The 27,744-nt window shown below is 42.8% G+C and overlaps 1 protein-coding gene across 10 annotated transcripts in view; it reads right to left on the bottom strand.

The window, feature by feature from the left end:
• The window catches only part of Dis3l2 (DIS3 like 3'-5' exoribonuclease 2), a 348,174-nt gene that overhangs the window by 75,494 nt on the left and 244,936 nt on the right, over positions 1-27,744 (bottom strand). For 8 of the 10 annotated variants that reach the window (XM_006529300.4, XM_017319469.2, XM_030252483.1 and 5 more), the window contains 2 exons: positions 14,749-14,861; positions 1,097-1,204 (listed from right to left, as the gene is read on the bottom strand). In XM_006529300.4, coding sequence (XP_006529363.1) covers positions 1,097-1,204; positions 14,749-14,861 — 221 coding nt within the window. The remainder of the gene's footprint in view (positions 1-1,096; positions 1,205-14,748; positions 14,862-27,744) is intronic. The other 2 variants (XM_030252497.1, XM_006529298.3) reach the window with 1 other exon arrangement.

The raw sequence follows: 27,744 nt of genomic DNA, 5'->3' as shown, positions 1-27,744 counted from the left end.
TCTCTTCAATGAACTTTCCACCAAAGCTGTTGTCAGCCTCTCAGCCATCCCCTTCCAGTTGATTACCTGGTGCTGTCAATGTCTCAATGTTTATCCCCTGGCTCCCTCCAGGCCTGGCTCAGGCTCAGGCTTGCCAGGTCTGCTCAGTCAGTTGCCACTCCCCATGCTCGCCCTCCTGGCTCCAGCTGTGTTGCTGTTGCCCCCTTGCCCACGTGCTGTGTCACTATGGGATTATGCCTTTCTTTTTTTCTTTTTCTTTTTCTTTTTCTTTTTCTTTTTCTTTTTCTTTTTTTTAATCTCTTTACTGTTGTTTAGTGAACTTTTGGGATGGGATAAAAATCAATGTGGTTATTTAACCTTCCATCTTTATTTGGAACCTCTTTATAGATAAATCTTTTTTGGCTCCCATCTATTATTATAGCATATATATTTCTCATATTCCTTTACAATATTTGCAACCAGCTTTTCAGAAGCCTGCCTGACTAAGCCCTGGGCCCTCCAGGATGACTCTGTCATTTGTGGTTGCTCACTTTGGAGGGGGAGCTGGTTCTCCCAAGTGTCACCTTTGCTCCTTGTCTTTGCTCCCGTGTAGAGGGAGTACTTGTGGACACCCTCTAGTCTCTGTTTGCCTTAGCTCATGCTCTGATTCAAGTGTTACTCTACTCATCTTTGCTAATCTTCATAATCCCAGCCATCTCCCAGGAAACTGAAGCTCTCATGGCTGTCTTCTTCAGGACATGTCAGAGGAACACCAACTCCCACTATTCGTTTACAACCTGGCCTTCTAGCTGCCTTCCAGATGTATATGCACCGTCACTGAAGCCATCATCCACCCATAGCTCCCATCTCACAATTAGTGCTCCTTGCTAGCTGGTAAATACTGGCACTGAGTAGGGTCAGCCTTGCCTCCTAGGTAGGACTGGCTCTTCTGAGGCTAGCTAGGGTCCTTAGACTTCTTCCCTACAGCAGCCACTCCAGACCTCTGCATCCATCCACTGTGGAACTGTGGTCTAGTGCAGGACACGGTGCTTACCACAAGAGATAGGATGAGACAATGTATGTGGAGAATGAATGATAAAATAGAGTTCATCACTACCTTGCCTTCAGGGGTCAGCTTCCAGATCACAGAGAAGGTCAGCTTGTCAGTCATGGGGTTGAGGCTGCAGAGTTCCTCACACAGAAGCCTGGGAAGCATGGGGACCACCTGTGAACAGAGGAGAGTTCCTGAGCATCCTTGTCTAGCCCGCAGAAGCCTGCCTCAGGCACTCAGGCATAGCCCAGATGCCAGTTCTGGTGAGCTTCCAGAGGGAGCTGAATATGAAGCAGGCTCACTCCTAGTGGCCTCTGCAGAAAGTGTACACTGTCTCAGCTCTGCCTGGGAAGTAGAAAGGGAAGATATCGGACAGAAACACTGTCACTGTTTGTAGTTACAGTCCAACTTCTGCATCCCTAGGTTCTGCCAAGGCAAGAAAAAATTTCTTCATTTAAAAAATTTTTATCTGCAGGGAATGCATATATATACTTTTTTTCTTGTCATTATTCCCTAAGTAATAAAATACAATACTACATTAATAATTATGAGTGATTTGGAGAAGATTTGGAGCCTACAGGAGGAGGGAGCTGGAGATATGGCTCAGCAGCTATGAGAACTTACTATTCTTGCAGAGGTCTGATTCCTAGCACCTACATAGTGGCTCACCCCAATTCGAGGGGATCTGATGCCCTCTTCTGGTCCCTATGGGTACCAGACATACACAAAGTGTATATATAAGATAAAAATAAATATTTAAAGAATATGGGGGAGGTTTGGTGATATAACTGTTCTGATTGAATAATATTCTTAAGAACTCAATGTCTAAATATAAAATCTTATCAGGGCAAAATAACCAGTTTTTAATTTAGTAATTGAATATACAATAAATTACAAAATTATGTTGGAGTATAAACAGAAAAATACAATATAACTATTACAATTGAAGTTCATAAATTCAGATTTATAGATGAATATTGGCCAACCAATCACCCATTTTTCAGGATTTTCAAAAAATGCACTATTTATTTGTGTGTGTGTGCAGCATGGCACACATGTGGGGTCAGGGAAGTGTAGGGGAATTAGTTTTCTCTACTATGTAGGTACTAGAGGTTGAACCCAGACCACCAGGCTTGACAGCAAGCACATTAGCCACAGAGCCATTTTGCCAGCCCCATTTTTGAAGCTTTTAAAGCCTGAATTATTTATCTCACTTATCATTTTAATCTCATAATAATAAACTGATCTTGCTGGTTATGGTGGCACACACTAATACTAGCACTCAGAAGGCAGAAGTAGAAGCAGACAGATAGATCTCTGTGGGTTTGAGGCCAGCCTGGTCTACATAGAGAGTTCCAGGTCAGCTAAGGTTATACAAACAATCAAATAAACAATAAAAAATATAATTATACAACCTGTTTTTAAAAACAAAATAGTTTGTATTTAAGATACTTCAAATTATAAGAAATAGCTGTCACTGAATATTATTTATAATACCAGAAAAAAATTAGTATCTCTCCTTGTTTTCCCCACCAAGATACTTTGCCTTCTCTCCCTCCTGCCTTCAAATCTATTCCTTCTCCCATATTTTTCTTGATTATAATATTACCACCTACACTCTTTCCCAAATTGAAATAGCATTATAAACCATTTCTTTCCTATACTTACTGTGGCCTAACTTGACATATACTGTTGAACCCTGTACTGGGTTCAATTTACTGGGAAGGGAGGGCTGTTACACTGAATTTATGTAAATTTAGTAAATTTCTTTATTAGTAAAATCAAAACCAATCCCCATGGTTTCTCTCACTTTGTGAAGTTTCTGTAATGTGCTGTTTCCATAGAAAGCATGTGCTTGATGTAGAAGAAGAAATTGAAGATGCATGGCTGGTATTGGTAACAGAAATTAATAGGTGTTTGGCAGTATTCTAGAAGTTTTACACCCAGTGATTACTTGAAAACTTTGGTAACAGCTTCTATATGAAAGTGTTATTGAAGTTTTCTCTTTTTCTTCTTTTCTTTTTTCAATTTTTTATTAGGTATTTTCTTCATTTACATTTCTAATGCTATCCAGAAAGTCCCCTATACCCTCCCCTCACCCTGCTCCCCTGCCTACCCACTCCCCCTTCTTGGCCCTGGTGTTCCCCTGTACTGGGGCATATAAAGTTTGCAAGACCAAGGGGCCTCTCTTCCCAATGATGGCCAACTAGGCCATCTTCTGCTACATATGCAGCTGGAGACACGAGCTCTGGGGGTACTGGTTAGTTCATATTGTTGTTCCACCTATAGGGTGTTTTCTCTTGTCTGTTTCTTTTTTTTTTTTTTTTTTAATACCGTCAGCTCAAAGGACGCAAACACTTTGATATTTTGGTTTTTGTTTGTTTGCTTTGAGACAGGGTCTTGTGTTGCTTAGGCTTGCCTCAAAGGATGGCTTTGCTGAAGATGACTCTGCACTTGTGATTCCCCACCTCCTGAGTGCTGGGATTACAGGTGTGCACAACCATACCTGGTTTATGCTGCGCTGGGGGTTTAACCCAGGGCTTTGTGCATGCTAGGCCAGCTGTAGCCTCAGCACCCCATTAGCTTTAGTAATAAGTTAAAATGTGTTCTAATATGTTACATTTTCTTGTATGTCCATTGTTTTATAAAGCATTGTAGCTGGGCGTGGTGGCGCACGCCTTTAATCCTAGCACTAGGGAGGCAGAGGCAGGTGGATTTCTGAGTTTGAGGCCAGCCTGGTCTACAGAGTGAGTTCTAGGACAGCCAGGGCTATACTGAGAAACTCTGTCTCGAAAAAACCAAAAAAACAAACAAACAAACAAAAACCCCCCAAAAAACAAACAAAACAAACAAAACAAAAAAACTGCGTCTTCATCTACACCAACACACTATAGAGTTTTTGTGTCATATACACTGTTTTGTGACAAAGTTACAAAGTTAAAATTTTTTATATAATTTCAGCCTTTTAACTATGCTGTGAACCGAATTGTACCTCCCCATTGATATACTGAAGCTGTAGTCTCCAGTTTAACAGTATTTGAAGACAGGGTTATTAAGTGATTACAAAGGTTAAATGAAGTCATAAGGGTGGGACCTAGTTACACAAAACTGATTTTAAGGATGAGAGGACAAAAAAACACACAGTCCCTCTCTCCATGGAGGTGCAGAGGTAAGGCCATATGAGGACACAGCCACATATGAGAGAGGTAGGTTTTCACCAGGAATCACACTGGCTAGCACCTGAAGCTGGGAACAACTATATAGGTCTGTTGGTGAAGTCACCCAGTCTGTGGTGCACTATCATTGAGGCTGAGCAAAACCCACACGTTTTCTGGGTTTCATTGCCAGATGACGACACCAGATGTTCTGTGGCAACTGGCTGCAACAATTAGTCCAGAGCTCAATATTTATTTTTGTTGTTGCTTTTAATTGGACAGTGTTCAAGGAAGTATCATACTTTCAGTTATAAGACTTTTAGTCACAACATGACTTTGGTCATCATGCTTTAGTGTTTGTCAAAAGAAAGTCATTGTATCTTGGGCCTAGACTGGACCCCGAGACAGAAAACACTGATGGAAAAAACAGGTGAAGTCCAAATAAAGGTGGAAATGCAGTTAATAGCAGTGTCCCAAAGGCATCTCTTAAGTTATGCATTTATAAACTATGTTATACATAATATAATTTTATGTTTTTTATACATAGTAATCTTGATCTATTTTCATAAACAAGAAAGGGCTAAAATTTTATGTATAGAATGAAAAGGGGGGTAGAGCTCAGGTCTTAAGATCATCAAGCAGCTGAGGGCAGTACAGAGGAGGTAGCAGCAGGTGGAAATCAGAAAGGCTTTGGACAGCGACCTCGAGTCAGACTCTGAGCCCAGCACTTCTTGATAACCCAACATGCTAGAACGATTCTGAACATGGGTTTTATTCAAAGCGAAATTGCTCTGAAATGCGCATTAACAATCAGCTGAAGGTGTCCAAGCCCTGTGCCACTTGGCTCAGCCCGCATTCAGCCCTGTGCAGGGCACACACAGCTCGAGCCCATGGGCCCACCCGCTGCGAGCCCTTCACCTGCCTGCCTGCTCGCTGCTCCAGCTTCTGCACATGGTGTTCCCATTTTCTGGAACACCTTTCTGGACACCTTGCTTCAGGCAAACTTTGGCTATCTTTCTACACTCAGATCCTTGCCATTTCCATGCTTCTCCAGACTCCCCCAGGCAGAGAATGTACTGTTCTATAACTTCCCCTGATCTTTCACAGAGGCTGTGGGACAGTCCCAAAGAATTAGCTACTTACTCCACCCTCCGAGCTCTTCTACAGCACTTGGAAAGGTCCTGACCACCCTGTATCCTGATCCCTTGTTAGGTGCCCCCAGGATATGGAACCCCCAAGAACAAAGGCAAGTCAGTCTGGCTTTGTCCTTCTATCTACTCCACACAGCAGGCAGGCACTATTAGTGCACAGATGGATGGCTTTTGGTATAAGATAAATATCCTGCTGTTTTCTATGTGCTCTCTCTCTCTCTCTCTCTCTCTCTCTCTCTCTCTCTCTCTCTCCCTGTCTGTCTGTCTGTCTGTCTGTCTGTCTGTCACACACATTCGTGCAATAACAAAACAAAAACAAACAAATAAAAAAACCAAATCCCAACAGTTTATGAAATCCTTGCTGACAGATATTCTATAGTAGCATCTTTCTCAAAAAAATGCCCATAGCAATTAGTACTTTCAGTAGAAAGGAAAGATTTTCTTGGCAACCCTCTGGAAAAAAAAAATCCACTAGTATACCCTGTAGCTGTCCTGGTTATCAAAACTGTTTTGCTCCTCCCACTGGTCAGATGCCAAAGACCTCAAGTTTCATGAAGAAGCTGTGGCAGCAGAAATGCATTTAATTTTTAAGGGACAGTCCTTTTAATACACTTTCTACTAGATTCTGGGTAAGGAATCAGATGGAATTCAGAGGAAACAGTGCATGTTCATCCAGTTTTGTAAATAGGTGGTTAGGCCTCTGCCTTTCAAAGGAGAAGAAATTAAGAGGTTACGATCACATTTGTGGTTTGGCACATCACAGCCTCTCATAAATCCACTGGTCCTCCAGGGGTCACTGTGCATGCGTTCCTGTTCAACCCGGAGTGCAGCAGGCTTTCCTGTGGCAGAGGACTGGCAAGGTGGGGCTATTCTCTTTAAAGCCACTTTTTCAAAACTCTACCCAGGCAGATGAGGAGGAAGAAAGATGCCCTGCCTGACTCCATGCAGCACATTGGCCGTGTGAGGCTCGTCACACTCTCTGGAGAGATTCTGGGCCGGACTGAGGTGCAGAGTACCAAGATAACCAGGAAGGATCTCTGTGTAGAGAAAGTCCTGCTGCCGAAAGCATAGGGCCAGTGCCTATGCTTCCGTGGGGCTTGGTAGTTTTCTCTTGGCCCTGCCTGTATCCCTCCCTGTTTATTATGGACTTTCACCACAGTTCCCCAGCTGCCCAACTCCACTGTCCTAACTGCAAGTCATGTAACCAATCTCACAGTGTGCCTTCTTTGTTCTTGGGACCCTACTGGCTAAACACTGAAGGTGGCAGGAAAACATGCTGGGCTATATAGGGATGCATCAACAAACAGTCTCAGCTCCTGCCATGCCTTGATAGCATCTTCCCCCAGGCTTCACACGCATTACTTCTCTCCTCCAATTCTTCTACCTTCTCATTCTTTCTCAGCAGAAAACTCAACTCTTGTACACAGAGAAGGTAGACTTAAGCCTTTTCTAGCACTCTCCATCAACTACTCTCTTGAGCCATTTTCCCTAGCTTTTCAGGGATGCCCTGGTCCTGTTATCTCATGGCAAGTGTCTCCTGCCTTCAGCCTGGAGCTCTAGCTAGTGATCTCCCTGCTCATCTGGTTCGATTCCCCAAGTGCAAAGGTGGAGCTTCCCTTAACTCCAGACTATATTCCTCTGCCAGTCACACTCCAGTTGCTCCACTTGAAGCTTCTCAGAATGGTTTATACTTCTCAGCTTTCATTTTTTTCTCTTAATTATCAAAGTTACACACTCCTTGTAAAATTCCTTGTAGGAATTTTAGATTCTATAAACCAAGACTTGAAAGCACAAACACCATGGGATCCCGGTTCTTAGAATGTTAGCATGATGGCATGAAATCCATGCGTTTCATTTGTGTACATATGACCATATGGAAAGTAATATATATTATATAATCTATAACCACATGTTGTTTTTAAAATACAGAACCAGTGAACACTCAAGACTGGCCTTTCCTGTACTCCCTTCTTGGTTGGCCCTTACCTTCTGTCCTCTGTTCTTCTTCCTGCCTCCTTCTCCTTGGTTTCTGTCCTCTGCATTCTGAGCCCTGCCTCTTCTTGGAATCTAGACTCTTCTGTTCTGATACCTGAATCTGAACATCATGAATTCTTTAAACACAGCATGAGAATAGAGAGCCTGGTGTTTTCTTCCCTTTGTGTGTTTCCACCCTCCCTGTACTGATGTTTCTATAAGAACAGTACCTTATCCTCCATCAAATGAACAAATAAGCAACAAAACTTCCCCAAATCACTTAAGAAACAAGACACTGCCATTTCTACTTCCCCATCCCCTCTCACCTCCTGAACTATTGGTTACCTTGTGACAGCAACAGTCCTGGCCTATAACACCCAATCTGCCTGTGCTTAAGGTCTGGCATTCTAAACCTCGATCAAGTGATTTTCTTTGTCTCCATTTACAGTGTTCAAATGTGGACACTGGTTTTCCCTTTTTGGATATAGTCTATAGTTTCCTATACCAGTGGCAAAGCTCTTCATGGAATCATTGTTGGTAGAACTTCTGTTATAATTTAGAGATGATTTGAATGTTCTCTCATCAAGGGTTTGTGTAATCAGAGACTGTTTCTCAGTAGAGCAGTGTTGACAGATAGTAGGAACTTTGACAGGTGAGGCTAATACTGGCTCCTCCTTTCATCCTAGCCGTCTGACATGCCATATGATGTTTTCTTTTTATACAGTCATTGCCATACTATCTGCCTTGAAGAGATGAAAAGGGCCCTCACTAGAGGTGGCCTTATGTCATTTGGACTTCCAGTCTTCAAAGTTCAGCATGCACCTTTAATCTTATCCTTGTGTGATAGAGGAAAGGAGATCAAGGGTTCAAGGCCACCCTCAGCTACATGAAGAGTTTAAGGTCAGCCTGGGCTACATGAAGAGTTTAAAGTCGGCCTGGGCTACATGACATTTCGTCTCAAAACTAAAACAAACAACAATAGCAGCAACAACATAAAAGCAAACCAAATCAACCAATCAAACAACTATCAAACAAAGAGTCAAGATACAAAATTGAACTTAATAAACCTCATACCTAGCTTTAGATATTTCATGAAAATAATGGAAAACCAGGAAAATAAAGTTTGCCTCAGTAATTTTTATTTTTTAAAATATGGACGCTCTTCAACTTTGCATATAAGCCTTTCTCAAGGGCAGTATTAATCCTAATTTTAATATGCATCCTAATTTTAATATGTGTGTTGCTGAGGCGAATAACACCTTCCTTTACTCCAGACTTCAGTATATTCTTTGCTTTTAGAGTTTGTGTGTGTGTGTGCGCCTGCATGATGTATGTGGTTATCTATAGCTGTGTGTACCTGAACACGAGCAGAGACCAGAAGGTATCAGATCCTCCAGAGCATGAGTTACAGGTGTTTTGTAAGGACATCTGGCTACTGGGATATCGTTGAGGTTTGGTCATGATTATGCAGCAAGTGCTCCTAATGACTGAGCTGTCTCTCTTCCCGTGCATCTTCTTTCGTATCTGGTGATAACCTGCAATCCTATTTATATCAGGTCCTATTGCCTTTCCCTTTCCCAGGATTCCATGTGCTGGGTGAGCTGGATTTTGGTCTCCTATTGATGAATAGGTCCCAGATACTTTTGGTTGGGCCAGGAAGTGTTCACTAAAGACTAGATCTATAGGTTTGATATGATGACAGAGGTGGGGAGATCCTGAGCTATACAATAACACCTCAAGTCTATGACAACAAAAACAAAACATAGAAAGAGCAGGGTTAGGTCCCCACAATCAGTGGCCAAGAGTCACATGCACTAAAAGCTAACTACTAGGGAGAATCTGCCCTCTGTATTTATCTCAACGTAGGCAGCAGCAGTACCTGGAGAAACAGCTTCTCCATTTCCCCACCCCTTGCTTCTCTTTCCTTTTTGCTCTGTGATAGGCATTGCTGACATTGGAGGTGACTGTCCAGCATGATTCTGTAGCATTGATAAATACTTTAGTCTATGAACAAGTGTCTCTGCCTATGTCGGGGCATTTACTCAAAGTTTCAAGGGGCAGTGATGTGGAACAGACCCTGATACTGATATGCTAGCCCTGACTCTGGCTGAATTTTCCTTTATCCAGAGCACTCAAGAGAGTTTCTACTTAGAAGGAAGGCCACTCAACTGTTGCAAAACTGAGCATAACCTATTACCTTGAAGGATGCCCATGCTGCTTAGTCTGCCACTTTAAGCCTCTTTCCAACTTCATACCCCAGCAAGGTCACACTACATCTGTTCCTCAAACAGTGTTTCTAAAGCCTTTATTTTCTCTCTCTTTGTGTGTGTGTGTGTGTGTGTGTGTGTGTGTGTAAGTGTGCGTGAACATGCATACACATGTGCACCTATGTGAGCTCTGTGTACCACCAGAGGCCAGGAAAGGTAAGATCCTTTGGAACTGGAGATAACTAGTGGTTGTGAGATGCCAGGTGGGTGTTGGGAACCAAATTTGGGTTTCTTCCAGAAGTAGTAAAGACTCTTAACTGCCAAGTCATCCCTCCAGCCTCTGAGCATACTTTTTTTTTTAAACCTCTGTATGGAAGGTCCCCAAACTATTTCTTTCTATCCAGACATTCTCCTAAAATGTGAGACATTTCAAAGCTGGCCTTTGTGACATCTTCTTGACTCTTGCAGAAGCTGTCCCCCAGTCCTTCCAACCCAAGGAGACATGACCTCCCTTTCCTCTCTGTACTTCTGTAACTAAGGCAGTCCAGTGTACTAGAAGTGCTTATAATGTGTCAACCTTTTCTGATCAGGACCAGGACCAGTATCCCTTTCAGTTTTGCATCCCTGACACTGGCGGCTCTCAGTCCTGCTAAGTGGGGAAGAACTATAGATCTGGCAGCAGTGAGGGCAGAGAACTGGGGAATGTTTCAGACCTAAGCCCAAAGTTCAGTCTGGATATAGCTTAAAGGCTGGCTGTAGAGCAAGGAGTGATGACAGAACCCTGACTTTCTAAGCATTCTGGACCAGGGCTTGGGAGAGTTGAGGGAACTGGTCATTTAGGTCAGTACACCACTGCCCAATACTGCTGGGTGGGGGTACCAACAAGGCTATAAAACCTAACATGAGCCTCAGAGAGCAGAAACATCTGCTAAAGCCACAGCAGGCAGGCTGGCCAAGTTCAGCAGTGGGTGAGCCAGGACAGCCCTGTGACCAGTTGAAAGGGCCACAGAAGGGAAGAATCAATCATCTGGGTGCGGAGGAACAGGAAGGATGAGCAGTGACATCAGGCCAGACACTCACAAGTAATGGGGGTCTCCTACTGTCTGAGAGTTCACACTCTGGCTGGCTCCTTAGGTAACCATCCCCTCACCCCCTCAGTGCACCCCAGATCTGCAGCATGGCAAGTCAGGGTTTTCTCCTTTGCTTAGGACTTGGAAGTTTTCACACCAAGTCATGCTCAGCTAGCTCCCCACTCATAGACTAAAGAAACTTAAAGGAAATAGATAATATCTTTGCCAGCCAACATCTCTGCTGAAAGGGTCTCCTTTTTCATATCAACACATCCATGGATTCAGAATTTGAGCAACCCTTTGCTACCCAGTTTGACATTAACCAAACAGCACCACCGACAACCTGCTGGGGTCAGGAAGGAACATCTTAAAACTCGTTGGATTCTACATGAAGACAGGCTTCCAATCCCAATCTTTGATCTCTATTATAAAGCACTACCAATAAAATATCCTCGAGATTTATGGGCGAGCTTTCATCTGAGCTGTTTCACACCTAAAATAACATGCATGGCTGGGCCAGCAGACACAAAGCTTAGGTTTAGATTTCGACTGTTTAGGTTTTCTTTTACTTTTAAAACTTAATTCACTTATTTATTTTTTTCTAATTACCTTAAAACTTAAAAATAAATTGTATTTCTTTCCCAGAGAAGATATTAGCTGAGCAGATGTCACAGCCTCTGAAAATAGGTTCAAGTTCAGATACACAGTTGTCCCCATCCTAACAGAACAATTTTTGTCAAAAGGAAGGGTGAGTTTTAACATTTAAACAGACATTATTTAATTTATCTTTCTCTTGACTATGTTCCCTTGTTAACTTGTGTTACTGAGTCCTTACACAGTGAGTCAAATCTCAACAAGAGGAATTTCATTTAAAGCCAGTGAGCTACGATCTGGACCCAAGTCTGGTTCCCTGTATATTGTCCTATTCTCTGGGATCATTCCCAAAACCAAGCTTAGATTGTGACTCTAACCATTACTTATAAGTAGACATCTCAGTGAAAAGAAAAGAGTTGGGAAATTCAGAATTTGAGCAACCCTTTGCCTCCCAGTTTGACATTAACCAAACAGCACCACTGATAACCTGCTGGGGTCAGGAAGGAACATCTTAAAACTCTTTGGACTCTACATCTATAGATGGGAAATCTACTGGAGCTCCCACCCCCATTCCCTGGAGTGATAGAGTTGGGAAAAAATGATTTGGCCAAATGAGAGAACAGAGAATATGCAGAGGGAAAGGCAGCCCACTCGCTTTTAAGACCTTTATAGGCAAAGTAAAGTGAAACCAGCAGAAAGTTCCTGGACACAGCCCTTTAAGAAACAAAGCTGAGTAGGAAGAAAGGTCAGAGCAGTGCTTCAAAGGCATCAGAATGCACAGCTCCTGCTGTCCAAGGTTGTGGGCCGGCACCTTAAGCTCCTGCCAAGCTGGAGGCAGGGCTGAGCAGTGGAGGTTCAAAGCCCTTCTTCCACCAGCCCCCTACCTTTACAGTTTAGCACCAGACCCCACCAGCACCAAAGAGATTCTCCAACTGTGATTGTCACAATACCAAAGTAAAGGGAACAGAAAGGGAAACACTAGTTATTAATTCAATTTCATTCTTTTGGTTTCTAATTTTGATACAGAATTCCTGGTCATAAGAGGAGACTGCAGCTGTGAGACAGGAGAAAGCCACCCGCTAGATGAAGAGGCTCCAATGGGGTCTAAAGTTCTCATCAAAGGGCAGAGTTAAACTTGCAAATGAAGAACATTTCACACTTACTTACTTACTTGACAGCCTTTAAGTGTATGCAATTACTTCCCATTTCTACACTAGAGGTTTTGTAGCTACAAGGGATAGAAGCTCATCTTCCTTCTTCTAAGTCTGGACCAGGGAAAAGCCAGGTTTGGGCAGCATCAGCATCAGGCAGGAAGTACTCATGGGATGCCTTCAGCCTGAGGTCAAGTGGAGTCATTTGTACAAGAGTCAGAACTGCACTCTCAGAAGGGTCAAGCTAAGAAGGGGGGCCCAGGAGTTTAATGTTTTTTTTTCTTCAAGATGCTTAGTATAGATACCAAAACGAGATACAAAGTTGAATGAAGGCCACTCTCATAATAGTATGAGTGTACATTTTCTGTATATATGAGTGCAGGCATGCACATGCCATGGTGCATGTAATGGAGATCAGAGGACAACCATGAGTGGTGGTTGGTCCTTACCTTCCAACTTGCTTGAGACAGTGTCTCTCTTGTTTGTTACAATCTGTGCCTCTATGGCCTGCCTTAACAGCATCTAGACAACATAATTACCAAAGAACTAAACTTTTCTTGGGAGCATCATGAAATAGGAGTTAAGACAGCCAGAAAAGCATGTGTTTTCAAGGTCTTGTTTGTCAAAGTATGGAGGGAGCAAGAGAAGCCAGCAAGACTTAAGAGAAAGGAGAGGTTGTCTTATAAACAGGATAAAAATGTTCAGGACCAAAGGTATGTGAAAACCTAGATCCTAGTGGACCCCTTTTTAATCCTCCACAAGGTTCCCTATGCAGGCAGAGACCTCAGAACTTCAGCTGGACACTCTAGTAACCATTCTACCTAGAATAAACAGAGAGCTGGAGAGGCAGCAGGCAGACCATGAGAGCACACTGCTTGTGAGGCTGAGTGCATGGCCTTGTGTTCCTTTTGCCAACCGTGTGGGCACACAGGCAGCTTGTAGTGGTGAGACTAGGAAGCTGTACCCCTTCCCTGAGTGATGACATTTGGAAATTCTAAGAATGGAGTAGGTGTGTCACCTGGCTAGTCTCTGGTCCCTGATTGCTGGGCCAAGCAAGCAGTATCCAGCTTCAAGAATGCTTTGGGTTGGGTTGTCAGGAGTGGGGGCAGACATTTTACTTTGGTATAGTCATGATTAAATACCAAAAGTCATGTTGTAGAACATGGCATTTGGGAGGGAAGGTTCAAGCCATTCAGTTCATGGGAGCAAAGAGGAAATGAATGTCAAGACAGCCCAAAAAATGATGAGCCAAAATGAGCAGGTGAGCAGATTGTCAGAGAACAAAAAGGCTGGAAGAACTCATGAACCACCATGGAGGATAGAGATAAGTCACATGTGTATTTTTATTTATCTTCAGGCCTACTGCAAGGCCTAGTAGACACTTGGTGCTTGGTAAACACACATTAAAGGGATGGGTTCTCATAGTTACTTGTAGGGATGTACCAGTTACATAGGATGGAATAGATATATCTCCTTCTCCACCTGCCTCTGAGTGTGTGTGTGTGTGTGTGTGTGTGTGTGTGTGTGTGTGTGTGTGTGTGTGTGTGTGTATGTGTGTATGTGTGTGTACACGTGTGTGTAAAGATCAAAGGCAGAATCTTCCTCTATCATGCTCTGTTTTACTTTTTGAGACAGGCTTTCACCAAAGCCCACACTCACTGCTTGGCTAGACTTGCTGCTCAGTGAGTCCTGGGGTCTGGCCCCCTCCACTCTCACTCATGCCAGTATCGCAGACACATGTCATCATGCCAGCTTCATGTGGGTGCTGAGGATCTGAATTCAGGTCCTTATGTTCACATGGCAGATAGTTTACTTTCTGAGTCTTCTTCCCCAGAGGGGTTAGAATTTCTTCCTTTCATAGCTGAGGTGAGGGAAATCTAACAGCAAAAGCTATCATGGGGACTCTGTGTGCTACCTGTAAAGTGTAGGTCAGGATTGGTGCCCACGTTTAGAACAAGGGCTGAAACCATTTCTCAAAGGCTCTTGTAGATAGTAAATTGTCATTCCACTCTGTTACTATAATGTGAGAGTGGTCGTAGATAACACAAGAGATTGGATGTGCTGGGTCCCAACCAAACTGTATAGAACCCAGCAGTTGGTGTGGGGTGTCTCACAGGTCCTTCTTTGGAGCAATAGTTTGAAAGTAAGCATTTCCCCTCATTTCATTCTGAAGCTGACCACTGTTGCAGCTACTAATATCACAAGGATACTCTGAAGATGAAGCTTGGGATTAAAGCCTTGGCTTCTTTCAAGAAATTGTGCAGTAGCAAAAGGCAAGCATATTCCCAGGATCAAGTTCATAATTTAGACACTACTAGATCTGAGAAAACATTCAGAAAAGGCATGTTCTTTACAAATTAAAAACAAAGAACACTAAGTGGTTAGTAAAGTCTAGAAACTCAAAGCTGATTTGTACCTTCTGGACCAAGTAGACACTTGTGGCTCTCTCAGCAGCTACTTTATCCAAAGAGGATCCCTCAGGAACAAAGTAACTCACATCGGCGATGTGGACGCCCACTTCGAAGGTGCCTGTAAGCAGATGAGAAGGGGTATCAGCTTCGTTGGAAGGTCAGCAGAATTCCCTGGGCATCCTTTCCTAGGGTGTGTATCATACCTACAGGCTCATCCCTGAAGCGTGGGTCACTATTCTAATCTTTCCAGCTACTTCTAGCTGCTGTGATGCATGCTGTTCTCTTTCCTCATCCACACCAAACAGACGGCAAGGATTCCATTGTGAATAATGAGAGTACCGTTTTCACAAGTATCTCCCATTTCTAAAGGCTTCTCATCTTTGGGTAAATCCATCACCACATTTGCAAAAGACAGGCCTAGTGTAGAATTAATAGTCTGCTTGTTCCTCTCTCCTGCCTTGCCTTGCCTTGCCTTCTCTCCCCTTTCCCTTTCCTCCCCTCCCTTCCCCTCCCTTCCTTCCTTCCTTCCTTCCTTCCTTCCTTCCTTCCTTCCTTCCTTCCTTCCTTCCTTCCTTCTTTTCTTCCAACAGTCCAATCCTTCTAAGGGCCACCAAAGAAGTAGTGGCCAGGCTAGTGGGACTGTCCATTAAGGCCATAGGATAAGTAGTTTATAAACTTAAGATTTACCCTTGAATGTCCTGTTAATCAACTTTAAATATGGTATGCCATATACATACATGTTGATATATATATGTATAATACATACATAGATATTCTTATGTATGTGATTATGGAAATACTCAAAATGGACAGTATCTAAAAAGAACATGCTCATAAAATAGGCATTTAACATAGAGAAATAAAGATACATTGGAGATACAAGCACAGGGTTTAAGGTACTTAAACTGAGCATGCACCTGACACAATTCCTTACACCCCATTCCTGTTGGCAGTGACTATTCTTGGCATGGGCATATGACATAAATAGATTTTTTTTTTCAGAGCCTGTTTTTAGGGGACAACATGGACTTCATCCTAGAGGGTCTCTCCTGTGAACTCAGAAATGAAGAACAGTATAACACTACCGTTGCCAGGAACTACCTTCATGTGCATACTCAAACCAACATAGAAAAATAACAAGTCTAAGAAATAGGGGAAAATCCAAGGTGACCTCATTTGAACTCCAGGATCCAGCTGAGGTTGAACCTAGTCTATTTGTCTACTTGGACGTTTCTGAGCTAATGAATCCTCTTTCGGTTCTGACTCATGAGAGTCACATCTGATATCAAGGAGCTTATTAGCATACCCCCATTTGCTCCTTTGGTGACCTGTGTGACCAGTCCTAAAACATCAGACATTTTTAATTTTTCTTTTAAAAATTACATTCTTATTTATATGCATGCGTATGTACGTGTATGCATGGGTATGTGTGTGGAGGGGGTGAGCATGTCATGGTGTACATATGAATGTTAGAAGAAAACTTGAAGAAAGCATTTTTTTTTCTTTTCACCATGTGAACCCTGAAGGTGGAACTCAGATCACAGACCTGGGGGCAGGAGCCTTTGCCACCATGTCCCTGGCCCACCAGATAGTTGACGTGGAACATTTGTAGCTTTTACTTCTTTCCTATTCCTCGATCACTAGGGCTAATTCTTACCTTTGCTTTAAAAAAATGGGTGCAAAAAGAAGCAATTTTTAAAAAGGGATAGAATTTACTCTTCACTTGTTCTGACACACAGAAATCCTCCCATGAGTGCTCCTTGGGTTTTTCTGTACAGCCTTATAGCGTTTACAAAGGAGAAGTCAAGTCTAAGGCAGCTGGCTGATGGCTGCTATGGGGTGGTACAATGGGTTTATCTTTCATAGGAGAAAGCTGTCTGGGGAGCTGGGATAGAGCAGCCTGGCTCTAAGTTGAGCAGCCTCACTCTGACAGGCATGTAGCTATGTTGCTGGGTCAAGGTGCAAGGAACCCACCCAGGATGCCTGACACTCTAGGCACTTTAAGCGATCACAGGCAGAAGTCTCAGACAGCTCAGCTTCTAAATTCTGATATTTTAAGTATTTAAAACCAACACTTAAAGAAGGTAAAATAAAGGGTCTTCTTTTGAAATCAGGATATAATATATGGGCCTCACAGGTAAATATTGACTGAAGGAAAAGAGAGATGACTATTACATCATGATATAAACCATAATTTTAAACCTGGCTCTGTGTTACTATACATGAACTTTGTGAACTCCGTGAAAATTGACAAACTGACAAAGAGTTCATTACAGGAGATAAAACATAGTGGAGGCCAACCAAAATATATTTGAGGGACTTGAATTTCATTCTGAATTCCCTGCAGAGCCTCTCAACCCAGCACAAGATACTCTCTTACTCTCTACTTTGGACACTTTTTATGAAAACCCTAAATAAATATTTTATTACATATATTTTCATAATGTGAACTTGCAGAGCTCTTAAGACAGTGGCACTGAAGCTTTACTCTATGAAGGAAAACAATGGCCCTCAGAGCCCAGCACGCTAGCGTTGGCTTTCAGGACACTGAGGACTAGTGCTATGGTTTTAAATGCTCCCTTTAATGTCTACTAAAAGAATATAAAACTACTCCTTACAATAAAAAAAAATAGTTTTCTATCTAGTGGGGCAAAGGGGACTCCCATGAGTTTTGAGGAGCAGTGAGATTTTTCCCAAGGCCATTCATGCCTGTCCCACACTTTTACCAAGGCTGCAAAGCTCTTAGGGATATAAACATTCCTTTGAAAGAGTCAAAGAGAATACCAGAATCTCTTCACTTGTGTAAAATACTAATAGATTCGAGCCAGGGCTTAGAAACCACCTTTTCAAATCCAGTTGTGCAGCTAGGGCAACCACTTCTCAACAGGGTCCTTGTCCTATCCTCATGGGTGTGGCATCCTCCTGGTGGTCACTTGCTCTGTTCTCAAGGATTCTACTTATGAGAAAGGGCTTTTTTTTTCATTTTTAAAAGATGTCATTTTTATTTACTTATCTTTTTTTGGCAGAGTGAATGTGAGCGTTTGTGTACATGAGTGGAGAGCTTATGAAGGCCAGGAGATGCTCTAGCGCCAGAGATAAAGCAGTTGTGCACCTCCTGAGTGAGTCCTGAAAGAACACATGTCCTTTTAATTGGTGAGCCATCTCTCTAGCCTCAGTGAAGGGCTTTCTTGAATAAACCCATGATAAAGAGAATAAAGCCTCTGGTTGATGCCACCATTAGACATCCACACATGGAAATTCAGCTTTTAAGGAGAACTGGGCCTAATGAAATTAGTAGATACACTGAGGCTAGTGGACAAAAGCCTATGGGAGTGAGATGAAGTCTCACTGATGTAAAAATAGTCAAGTATTTCATAATCTATGACAACTACATGAACATAATATTGGTGATGATGTTCATAGAACTGCTAATCAGGCATGAGATTCATCTCCCTTCAAATGCTAATCAGAAGAGAAGGAATGACCACTTTTAAAATATATGTCTGTGCCAGGGTGTCTGAGTACAATCTAACATTAAGAATAACCACACCCAACAGATTGCAAGGATAAATCACCTGAGGGTAGGGAAGGCTGCTAATCACCGGTCCAACATGGCCCAGCCAGGATGTGATAAACCCCAATTTCAAGGCAGCTTGACTCCCAAGCTTTTGTTCCTTTTATCCCCCCTCCACTCCCCCACATCCACCACCCCCATCCACAGTCACTTCCAGGACAAGATGAAACAGCCTAATTTTCTGTCTCAATGGGCCACAACTCAAAAACCTCCCTATCATCCATGACTCAAGGGAAGCCACATTCTTAGCTTTGGATGCAGAAGTCCTTTTCCTAGCCTTGTTCACAGCCACACCCCTGTCCCTGAAGGCTCTTTTGGTTCTCACTGCCAAGCTCCTTAACCACTTGTAGCAGGGCCTGATTATGGAACAACCACTAAACCATTAACTCCAGTTCTCTTTAATTAGAAGAATAAGTCCTGGAAACCCCAGCAGTTCCTTTCTAAATCTCTAGCTGACAGTCAGCCTTAGCTGGAAGCAGAGAGCTTGTCTTAACTACCAGAGGCTTGGCCAGCATCGAGGACTGCCCAGGCAGGGATGGGAGAAATGGAGGCATTGGCAGTCTTGACTTAGTTAGGGCAAAAATAGGCCCTTCCAGACCTGGGTCACTTGAGTGTGCCTGCACCATTACTGCAAAGGGCCTTGGTGGCACAGGACACTCTGCACAGAAACAATAGTATCTGCTACAATAAACAGGATTTGTGTCCTCTCCAAATTCACTAAAGCTACAAAGGCACCTTCACGGAGCAGATCAGAGGAAACCCAGGATGCCGCTGCTGACCAGTCATACCGCACTCTATTTTCTGAAGTTCTCCAGTTTGCCCAGACCTCTTCCCCACCCATCCCCACTTTACTAGAATGACCATCATTTCCTTTAAGGAAGACTGACCAAGTTCCTTACTGCTCCCTGCCACTGCACAAACCTGTCCTTCACACAGAAGACAGTGCTCTTTTTGAAATCCAGGCCTGCCCATCCCTCACCAGAGTCCCACCGCTTTGACTCCTCTTCTCTTCTCTCTATGCTATCTTCTCACAGTGAGGTGACTAATTTGAAACTAACAGTCTTCATGCCTGTCTCTCCCAAGCCCAAAACTCCAGCTCCTCCTCTCCTCCCCACCCCATCCTGTGTGTGTGTGTGTGTGTGTGTGTGTGTGTGTGTACACTCTTCCACGCCTATTCCTGACAGCTCATGTTTTCCCTCACACTCAATGGAAGGGTAAGAGAGGGCTTTCTCTGGCAGGACTGTCCTGAGAACCTAGGCAAAGTTGTGCCGTCATCCCCTTCTGTGCCTTCCTAGAGCTTCTTATTACCCATTTCCCAGCATCAGTTACCACACGCTCGTTATCAGTTATGTCCCCACCCTGTAATCAGCTTAAAGGACAAAGAAAAGGCTTATAGCCAGTGTTTCACATCAAATGAATGAGCGGGAAAGCTTTAGGTGACTTCAAAGTCAGGACTTCTCAGTGTAGTCTACTTCATCCTCAGATAAAAATTGCAAGTATGCATCTCCCACTCCTTTCAAAGCCAAAACATTTCCCTAGGATTTTTATTTATTGCTCTAGCTCCAGCTTATAGGCTGCTCAGAACAAGCCCATGTCCTTAGGGGACAAGAATCTGTCTGTATAAGAGAAAGAGTAGAACAGGGTTGGGCAAAGGCTAGCAACAGCTGTGGCTGTGCCAACAGCCCAGGGCTTCTAGAACTACTCTCCTACAAGTGAGACAGCACATAGCTTGGTTCTGAATTATATCATAGTCCTAGCAGTCTCTCCAGCACGCTCTTGACCAGCACCGCCACTCACTCAGCCATCAGACAAATGCTAGGAAAGCTCCTACCATGTATGTGTCAAGCTTCTCCGGGGCCTGGGGCATATCCATGCAGAAGGACAGGCAAGGTCCTTTCTATGGAGCTTCTGTTCTAGTGTAGAGAGACTAAATGGCAAGTGAGTAAATAGCGAGATTAAGATGTCTACTTAGGACAGTAAAAAGGACTTTGGGTAAAGTAACAACATGGGAGAGAATGCTCGGCATGTCTCAGTTTAGTTATGATGGCTTCTCTGAAGAACACACAGAAATCTGCAAGGTATATTGGACTATGTCAAATAATGAATGGTTGGCAGGGCATATCCAGAACAAAGGGCTAGGAGCAGAGCAAGCTTGAGGAGCCTAAGAAACAAAGAGAAGGCAGGAAGGGAGGGGAAAAACTGAAGTAGGATCCTAGTGAGGTAGATGGGCCTAACAGTAGGCATGTTGGGTCAGGATGAAGCACGTAGGTTTTATTTCAACTAAGATGGGAAGCCGCCGGAGAATGGAAAGACACAAACGGACCTTAAGGAATATACCAGGTTCACATTCTCATTTGGCTGCTGGCCTCATTCTGCATACCAGAATGAGGGGTTTATGTCGATACTAAACTGCAAACAGGAACCCCAAAGAAGGTCTTGATCTCTGAATAATGGTGTAGCTAGGCAAAGAAATAAGCTGTTTGGCAAGTCAAAAATGCAGTAAGTACAGGCAGAGGATGGAGCATCATTACCTACAAGACTCCCTTTCTCCCCGAAACAGCAGATGCTGGACTTAGATGGGCTCCTAGCCAACCTGTGATGGGAACATACTGCTCTTGGGGATTACCCTCTTGACCTCATGACCAGTGTTGCCAACCTATAAGCTTGAAGAAAGAGACAAATCTGGTTTGAGAGCTCAGGAATGATAAGCTGACCAAAGGGGCAACAGAAAGGGCTTCCCTTTGGGTAACTCATGCAGCCAGGATGCAGGCCCTGGCCTTGCTTGGTTCTTCTGAAGTTCTGAGACAGACTAAACACCTGAAAAACAATTGGGCTTATATCACCTTGTGGTCACACAATAAACTTCCTCTTTTAACTGGTACAAGCAAAGTCCCGCTGACTTTGGTGGAAACACTGACGGAGTTGCTAGGTAAGAAGGACAATTCAAACTGATGAATTCCAGTTCCATGTGGTATTTTGTTATGTAATCTCCTCACACAAAAGTTGACCACCGGGATGGCATGCCATGGCAGCACTCCATGGCCGTGACGTGGTGAGGATTTGAGGCTATTTCTTAAACTTAGAAGGAGTTGAAGTAATGAAAAATTCCAGGACACATAAATCTGAATGCAATGCAAGGTCTGCGCGCACAAGGAGGGTGCTGTCTGGCACAAACACTCAGGGGCCCCTCAGGGCCAGATCTGGAATGGTTTGTAGATTTTCTTTTCTTCTTTCTGTTTTTTTTTCTTTGCTACCCATCAAAGTGTTAAAGAGGCCCTTTAGATACAAATTCCTTAACTGGTGAGCTTACCTTCTGGAGCTAGGCAGCGTAAAGAGCCTCCCTCCTTCATTGTTGCGAAGGCTCTATCAGTCTGCAAGTACTCAGCGAAGCTGCCCACACAGCACTTTTCGTCATGTTCAATCTAATTCTCAGGAACCTCAGTTTAAATTTATACGAACAGCATGGAAGAAGAACACCCAGGTAGTAAGTTCCACTTTTCCCCTTCCAAATGATTTGAGCAATGGGCTCCTTCATTAACAGGAAGGAGAAAGAGGAGCTGAACATGTGAGGCTGGCACAGGCAATGTCTGGGAATTTCCAGGCATCTCCAGAGTGAGAGGGGAAAGCCTGGGTCAGCCAGTCAGGCCTGGGACAGAGCACTAAGCACACACGTCTGATCATTCCTCACCACCAAGACAGGGAAGCTCAGGGCTGGGGAAGGACCCTTGAAGGTGGGTACACACTGAGAAAGTCAAAGTAACAGGAGCTAGGGCAGGGTGCAGAGCTAGGGTGGAAATGGGGCAGACTGGCTATGGTGTAAGGACTGCAGAAGCAACACAGAGTTTTATAATATTCTGTCAGCTGGCTCTTGTGCATGTTCAAGACTCTCCATCACCCCCCAAAATTGCAAGGTTAAAGCCAAAGAAAGGAAAAAAAATTGAGAAGGACAAAATACAGTTAAGCGAAATTAGGTACAACCTTTAAAAGAAAGAGAAGCCAATGAGACAAAAGACAGTTATAGTTTGGAACAGAATGACAATGTCCCCAGTGATGACTTTTGGACCTTAGAAAAATAGGATTATTCCTGACTTTGTGGTCCACATTTATTAAAAACAAATTCTAATTTTTCCATGATAAATCTCATTTAAGGTTGAGATTATTTTTTAAATTCACTGACAAAATACTGCATCTATCCCCACTTGCTTCCATATAACTGAGTCCACAGTACACACACTGTTCCCTGCAAGCCTGGACCAAAGGTCATGGAATGGGAGCCAGCATACTTGATAATTCTCTTGGTGGATTGTGGCAACTAAGACACGTGGCCAGCAGGCTCTGTAAAGGTGACTCGGGTACTGGGCATATACTTTTTAAGCACAACTGTTTCCAATGTAGAAACGAGACTCTAGTTTGTGTAAGCCCACTATACTTGCTCCCAGCACTTTCAAATGCTTCTCAGGTGCCTTGGTATGGCTGTCCCAGAGCCCTAGTCTTGCTTGACTCCTGTGGGACAGTGAGCACTGTATGATTCCTGCTGATAGCTCTTCTCCAGAGCTTGACATGCCCACGTGTAGGTTTGATACAGAATTTTAGCACATTATCATGCCCACTTATAGACTGACTCATCCTTCCTTCCTTCTTCCTTTCATCTCTCCCTCCATCTTTTATCTCTCTGCACCCAGTTTTTTGTGCTGTTGTTTCTTATACAAGGTCTCAAGCTGACCTCAAACCCAACTTTCCATGTAGCGAAGTCTGCTCTGGAATTCCTGATCCTCCTACCTCAAGACTCACAAAGGCCTGGGATTACAGGCATGCTCCATCACACTCAGCCTTTTGTAGATTTTTTTTTCTATTTTTTTCTATTAAGAATATATAATTATTAGTTTCTAAAAGCAAAATTTAAAAGACACATAATTTTATATATCTCAAAGAATATATGTATATTTAAATGTCTAGGTACTATATGTTAACTGTAATTATCTACTGATTAATAAAGTCTTCCTTTCACTTGAAATTAAAATTTTTGTTTCTCACTTCAAATTCTGAGAGGCAAAAGTTCATCACTTTATATCTTAGTGATAAAAACTTGGAAGGGCTCTCATTACTCTTTGGGGCGAGGGGCTATTTCTAGTAATGTTAAATAGCTCTCTTTTCAGTCTAATTACTCAATTTTACTCATTCATTCATTTCTTTGCATGAGGGAGAAACCATTTTCTGGCTTTTCAGAAGTAGACAAAGACAAAAAATTATACTCAATTTATAAATGCAAAGGATATAAATCTGCTACAGGAATAGCATAGCAACTATTCTCTCTCTCTCTTCCCCCCTCTCTCTGTGTGTATGTGTGTGTGTGTGTGTGTATGTATGTGCACACATGTGTGCATGACAAACCCTTTCTTCTAAAAGTTACCTTTGCTATGGTATTTTATCACAGCAATAGGCAGTCTAGTTTATAAATCTTTTTTTTTTCTTTTTTTTGAGATGGGGGTTTCCTGGGGACCTGGTTGCCTTGGTCTCCCAGGGCTAGGATTAAAGGCATGCACTACCACACCAGACCTAATCATTTTTATTGTTGTTGTTGTTTTGTTTATTTTTGTTTTTTGAGACAGGGGTTCTCTGTATAGCCCTGGCTGTCCTGGAACTCACTTTGTAGACCAGGCTGGCCTCGAACTCAGAAATCTGCCTGCCTCTGCCTCCCAAGTGCTGAGATTAAAGGCGTGTGCCACCCCCCCCCACCCCCGGCAGACCTAATCTATTAAGGACCATGGTTTTCACTCCTGGTTTAAGAAATCTTGGGCTCCCCCAAGGCTGTGAGAGTATTATTCTGCTATCTTCTTGATGCGGTGTAATTTGCTTTTCTCATGTAGATATATGAGTCACATGGAGCTCATTTTTATGTAGAGTGGAAGCATGGATCAAATTCCACTTTTCTTCTATACAAGCTCCCCACTTGATCTAGCACTACTTATTTTTCACTACACCGAAGAAGCAGTGAGTTGAAAACTAGGTGCCTACACATGCATACATACACATGCACAATACACACACACACACACATGCTCACATATACACATGCTCACATACACATGCTCACATATAAGCACACACACATACACATGCTCACATACACATGCACAATACACACACACATACACATGCTCACATATACACATGCACACATACACATGCTTACATATAAGCACACACACATACACATGCTCACATATAGGCATGCACACATACACATGCACACACATACACATGCTCACATATAAGCACACACACATACACATGCTCACATATACACACACACACATACACATGCTCACATATAAGCACACACACATACACATACTCACATACACATGCACACATACACATGCTCACATATAAGCACACACACATACACATGCTCACATATACACATGCTCACATACACATGCTCACATATACACATGCACATGCTCACATATAAGCACACACACATATACATGCTCACATATAAGCACACACACATACACATGCTCACATATAAGCACACACACATACACATGCTCACATATACACACACACACATACACATGCTCACATATAACCACACACACATACACATGCTCACATACACATGCACACATGAGGTGATTCTGGATCTTCTCTTCTGTTTACCTCCCAGCTTCTGAACAGCAGCTGCTGTTTGTTTCTGTAGTACAACTCTTTGTTAGGTTTAATCTTTCCACTTTTGTATTAACATTAATTATATTCATCAAACACTCACTATTTGTATTGCACAGTTCTAGGTGCCCAGGGATTTTTAAATTTAATTTCCCAAGCAATTCTGAGTTAGATATTATCATTCTTGTTTCAGAGATTAGAGAATATGGGACTCAGAGAGCTAACCTTTTGCTTTGGAATAGGAACTCTTAATCTTTTTCATTTTGTTTTAGTAGCTGCTGCTATTTTCTTTAAAAATGTTTCTTTCTTGATGTATTTGTTGTGGGTGTGAACTCTTGTACTCAGGTGTACTATGGCACACCTATATAGGTCAAAGGGAAATTTGCAGGAAGTGAATTCCTTCCAACATGCATGGGTTCTAAGGATTAAACTCAGGTCATCAGGCATGACAGTACCTTTACCACATCACCCATATTACTGCTTCTGTTTGTTTTGTTTTGTTTTGTTTTGAGACAGATTGTGATGGTAATCCAGGCTGGTCTTTCCTTTCCTCCACCTCCTGTGCACTGGAATTGCAGGCTTGCACAATGCTCATCTTGTAGTTTGTAGAAAGCATCAGTAGAATATGCTACTGCTAGTATAGTTAAAGTTAGATCAAATTTTTGCAAAAACAGGTATAAAGGGGGCTTATTTCTTTTAGGTTTTAATACACTTAGCAATTTGCAACTGGTAGAAACTTGCAATGATGTCGAGTTTAAACCACTATTTTATTGCTGAGGAAAGAATTTCAGGGAATCACAGACACGCTTGGACTTCCAGAGGCAGGAGAGGCAAAGACAAGGTGGGAAGCCCATTCTTCTCCCATTCTTCTGCTCCTATCCCATGCTCGCATTGGCGCACTGCGCCTCTCTCTTACCGTGCAATGGGAGTGTTGGGTCACTGGGCCTCCCCACTGGCTTCCAGGTTCACCTTGGTGCCAGATGCTTGAGGATGCCTGACTACTGGGTGCCAGATTATCTTGGCTTTAATGAGCAAGGAAACTGGAACCAATCAGTAGAGCTGGAAACAGATGAACAGGCCAGGGGCCAAACTTGGTTTAACAAGGTGCACTGAGACATCCATGAAAAAAGGAGAATTTCCAAAGCCTGGACCCCACAGAAATCAGGCTAGCACAGTTTGAATGGAACATAGGAATAAGACTTAGAGGGGTGGGGCTGTCTCTCCACTTAATCTTTCCACTTATAGCCTCTCCTTAGAACAGGAGCAAATTGGCATATATCCCAGAAGCCCACTCTCATGCCAGGGCCCTTGTGTGGCTATTCAGTTATTTGGATATTTTGAGTCAAGGTACAATTAAGTTTAAAAAAAAATGATCATCCATCAAGGACAGTTAGAGTTGTTCCATCACCAGGGTCCTAGATGAATGGAGAAGACATGCATTTCCTTCTGGGCTGACATACCTACAGAACTTTCCATTGCTCCTCCCAGATTCATCAAGGGCCCTGCTACCAAAATAAAGTTTGTCTGCAATTGAGTACTTGAGTTGCCTGTGATCTGCCTGAGGTCAGAATGCCCTCTGACATAAGAGACTTCAAGGAGGGGGGGGGTGAAATCAGTGTTTCAAAATGGGGATTAGAAATGACTTCCCATGGAAGAGGCACAGGAGGAACAAACAGCATTCAAAGCACAGAGCATCATGAAGATGTCAGAGACAAAGTCCAGAAGTGTATCTGAGCGGAAAATTTCCCTCAAGTGGAAAATTTCTCTTCCAAAATCTATTGAAGAGTGAATAAGGTTCCCTTTTCAACACAAAGAACAGATTTTATACATAGTTTCTGATGAAATTAAATAGTACGTGTAAGTCTCATTTTTTAAAGATATGTACGGCACATTTTCAACAGATGACAGATAAAACTTTCCTAATTAGGTGTGAGTTGCCTCTTAGCACAGTATTCAATTTTTAAGACAAGCATCCAATTGAATCATAACATTTTAAGATTCACTTCATGGAAGTAGATGGGCCAGGGAGAAGAGTAGCCTGCAGGTTAAGAGATCATAGAGGGTTCAAATCAGGCATTCTGCCTGATACATAAATGTCAAGGGCCTGGATAGCCCATATGGGAGAATCATGACAAGGCCAATAACTAAATGTCAAGAAAAAAAAGATAACTCCTGATGAAACCGCCAGGAGGAGTGGACAGCTACTAAGACAGCCGTCAGGCTACCACACTGACTTTGAAGGCTTGAGAATACAGCCCACTCTCAGAATTCCCTGGGGTCTGGATGCTCAAGTTCCACTTATAAAGTACCCCAGTATTTGAACACATATATTGTATGCAGTACTGCTGTATCTGCACACAATCTATTCATGGCCTCATTTAAAATCATCTCTAGGTAATTATAAAACCTAATATGATATAAATGCTTTGTAAATAGTTATTTGGTTGCATTGTTTAGAGAATAATGACAAGAGGAAAGTACATGTTTAGTATGGGTCAACTTTTAAAAGTATCTTTTAAATTTGTACTGGATGAACTGCTAGATAAGAATATGACAATGCAGAGGCTGAGATACACATATATTTGACCCCAGTGATCCTCCCTCTTGTAGGCAGTATAAGGTAGTGCTGAGATACTTAAGACTAACTGGAAAGCTTGATTCCCCATTCTGTAAACTATGCTACAAGAGCCTGGGGGCCCACCTTTTTATCCTGTGTCAATGGAGCTTGTGAGAGGGCACTGGGAATAGCTTCCAG

The sequence above is a fragment of the Mus musculus genome, chromosome 1 (assembly GCF_000001635.26).
Source record: "Mus musculus strain C57BL/6J chromosome 1, GRCm38.p6 C57BL/6J".
Classification (NCBI taxonomy): domain Eukaryota; kingdom Metazoa; phylum Chordata; class Mammalia; order Rodentia; family Muridae; genus Mus; species Mus musculus.
This window is presented reverse-complemented; position numbering and strand designations above follow the sequence as displayed.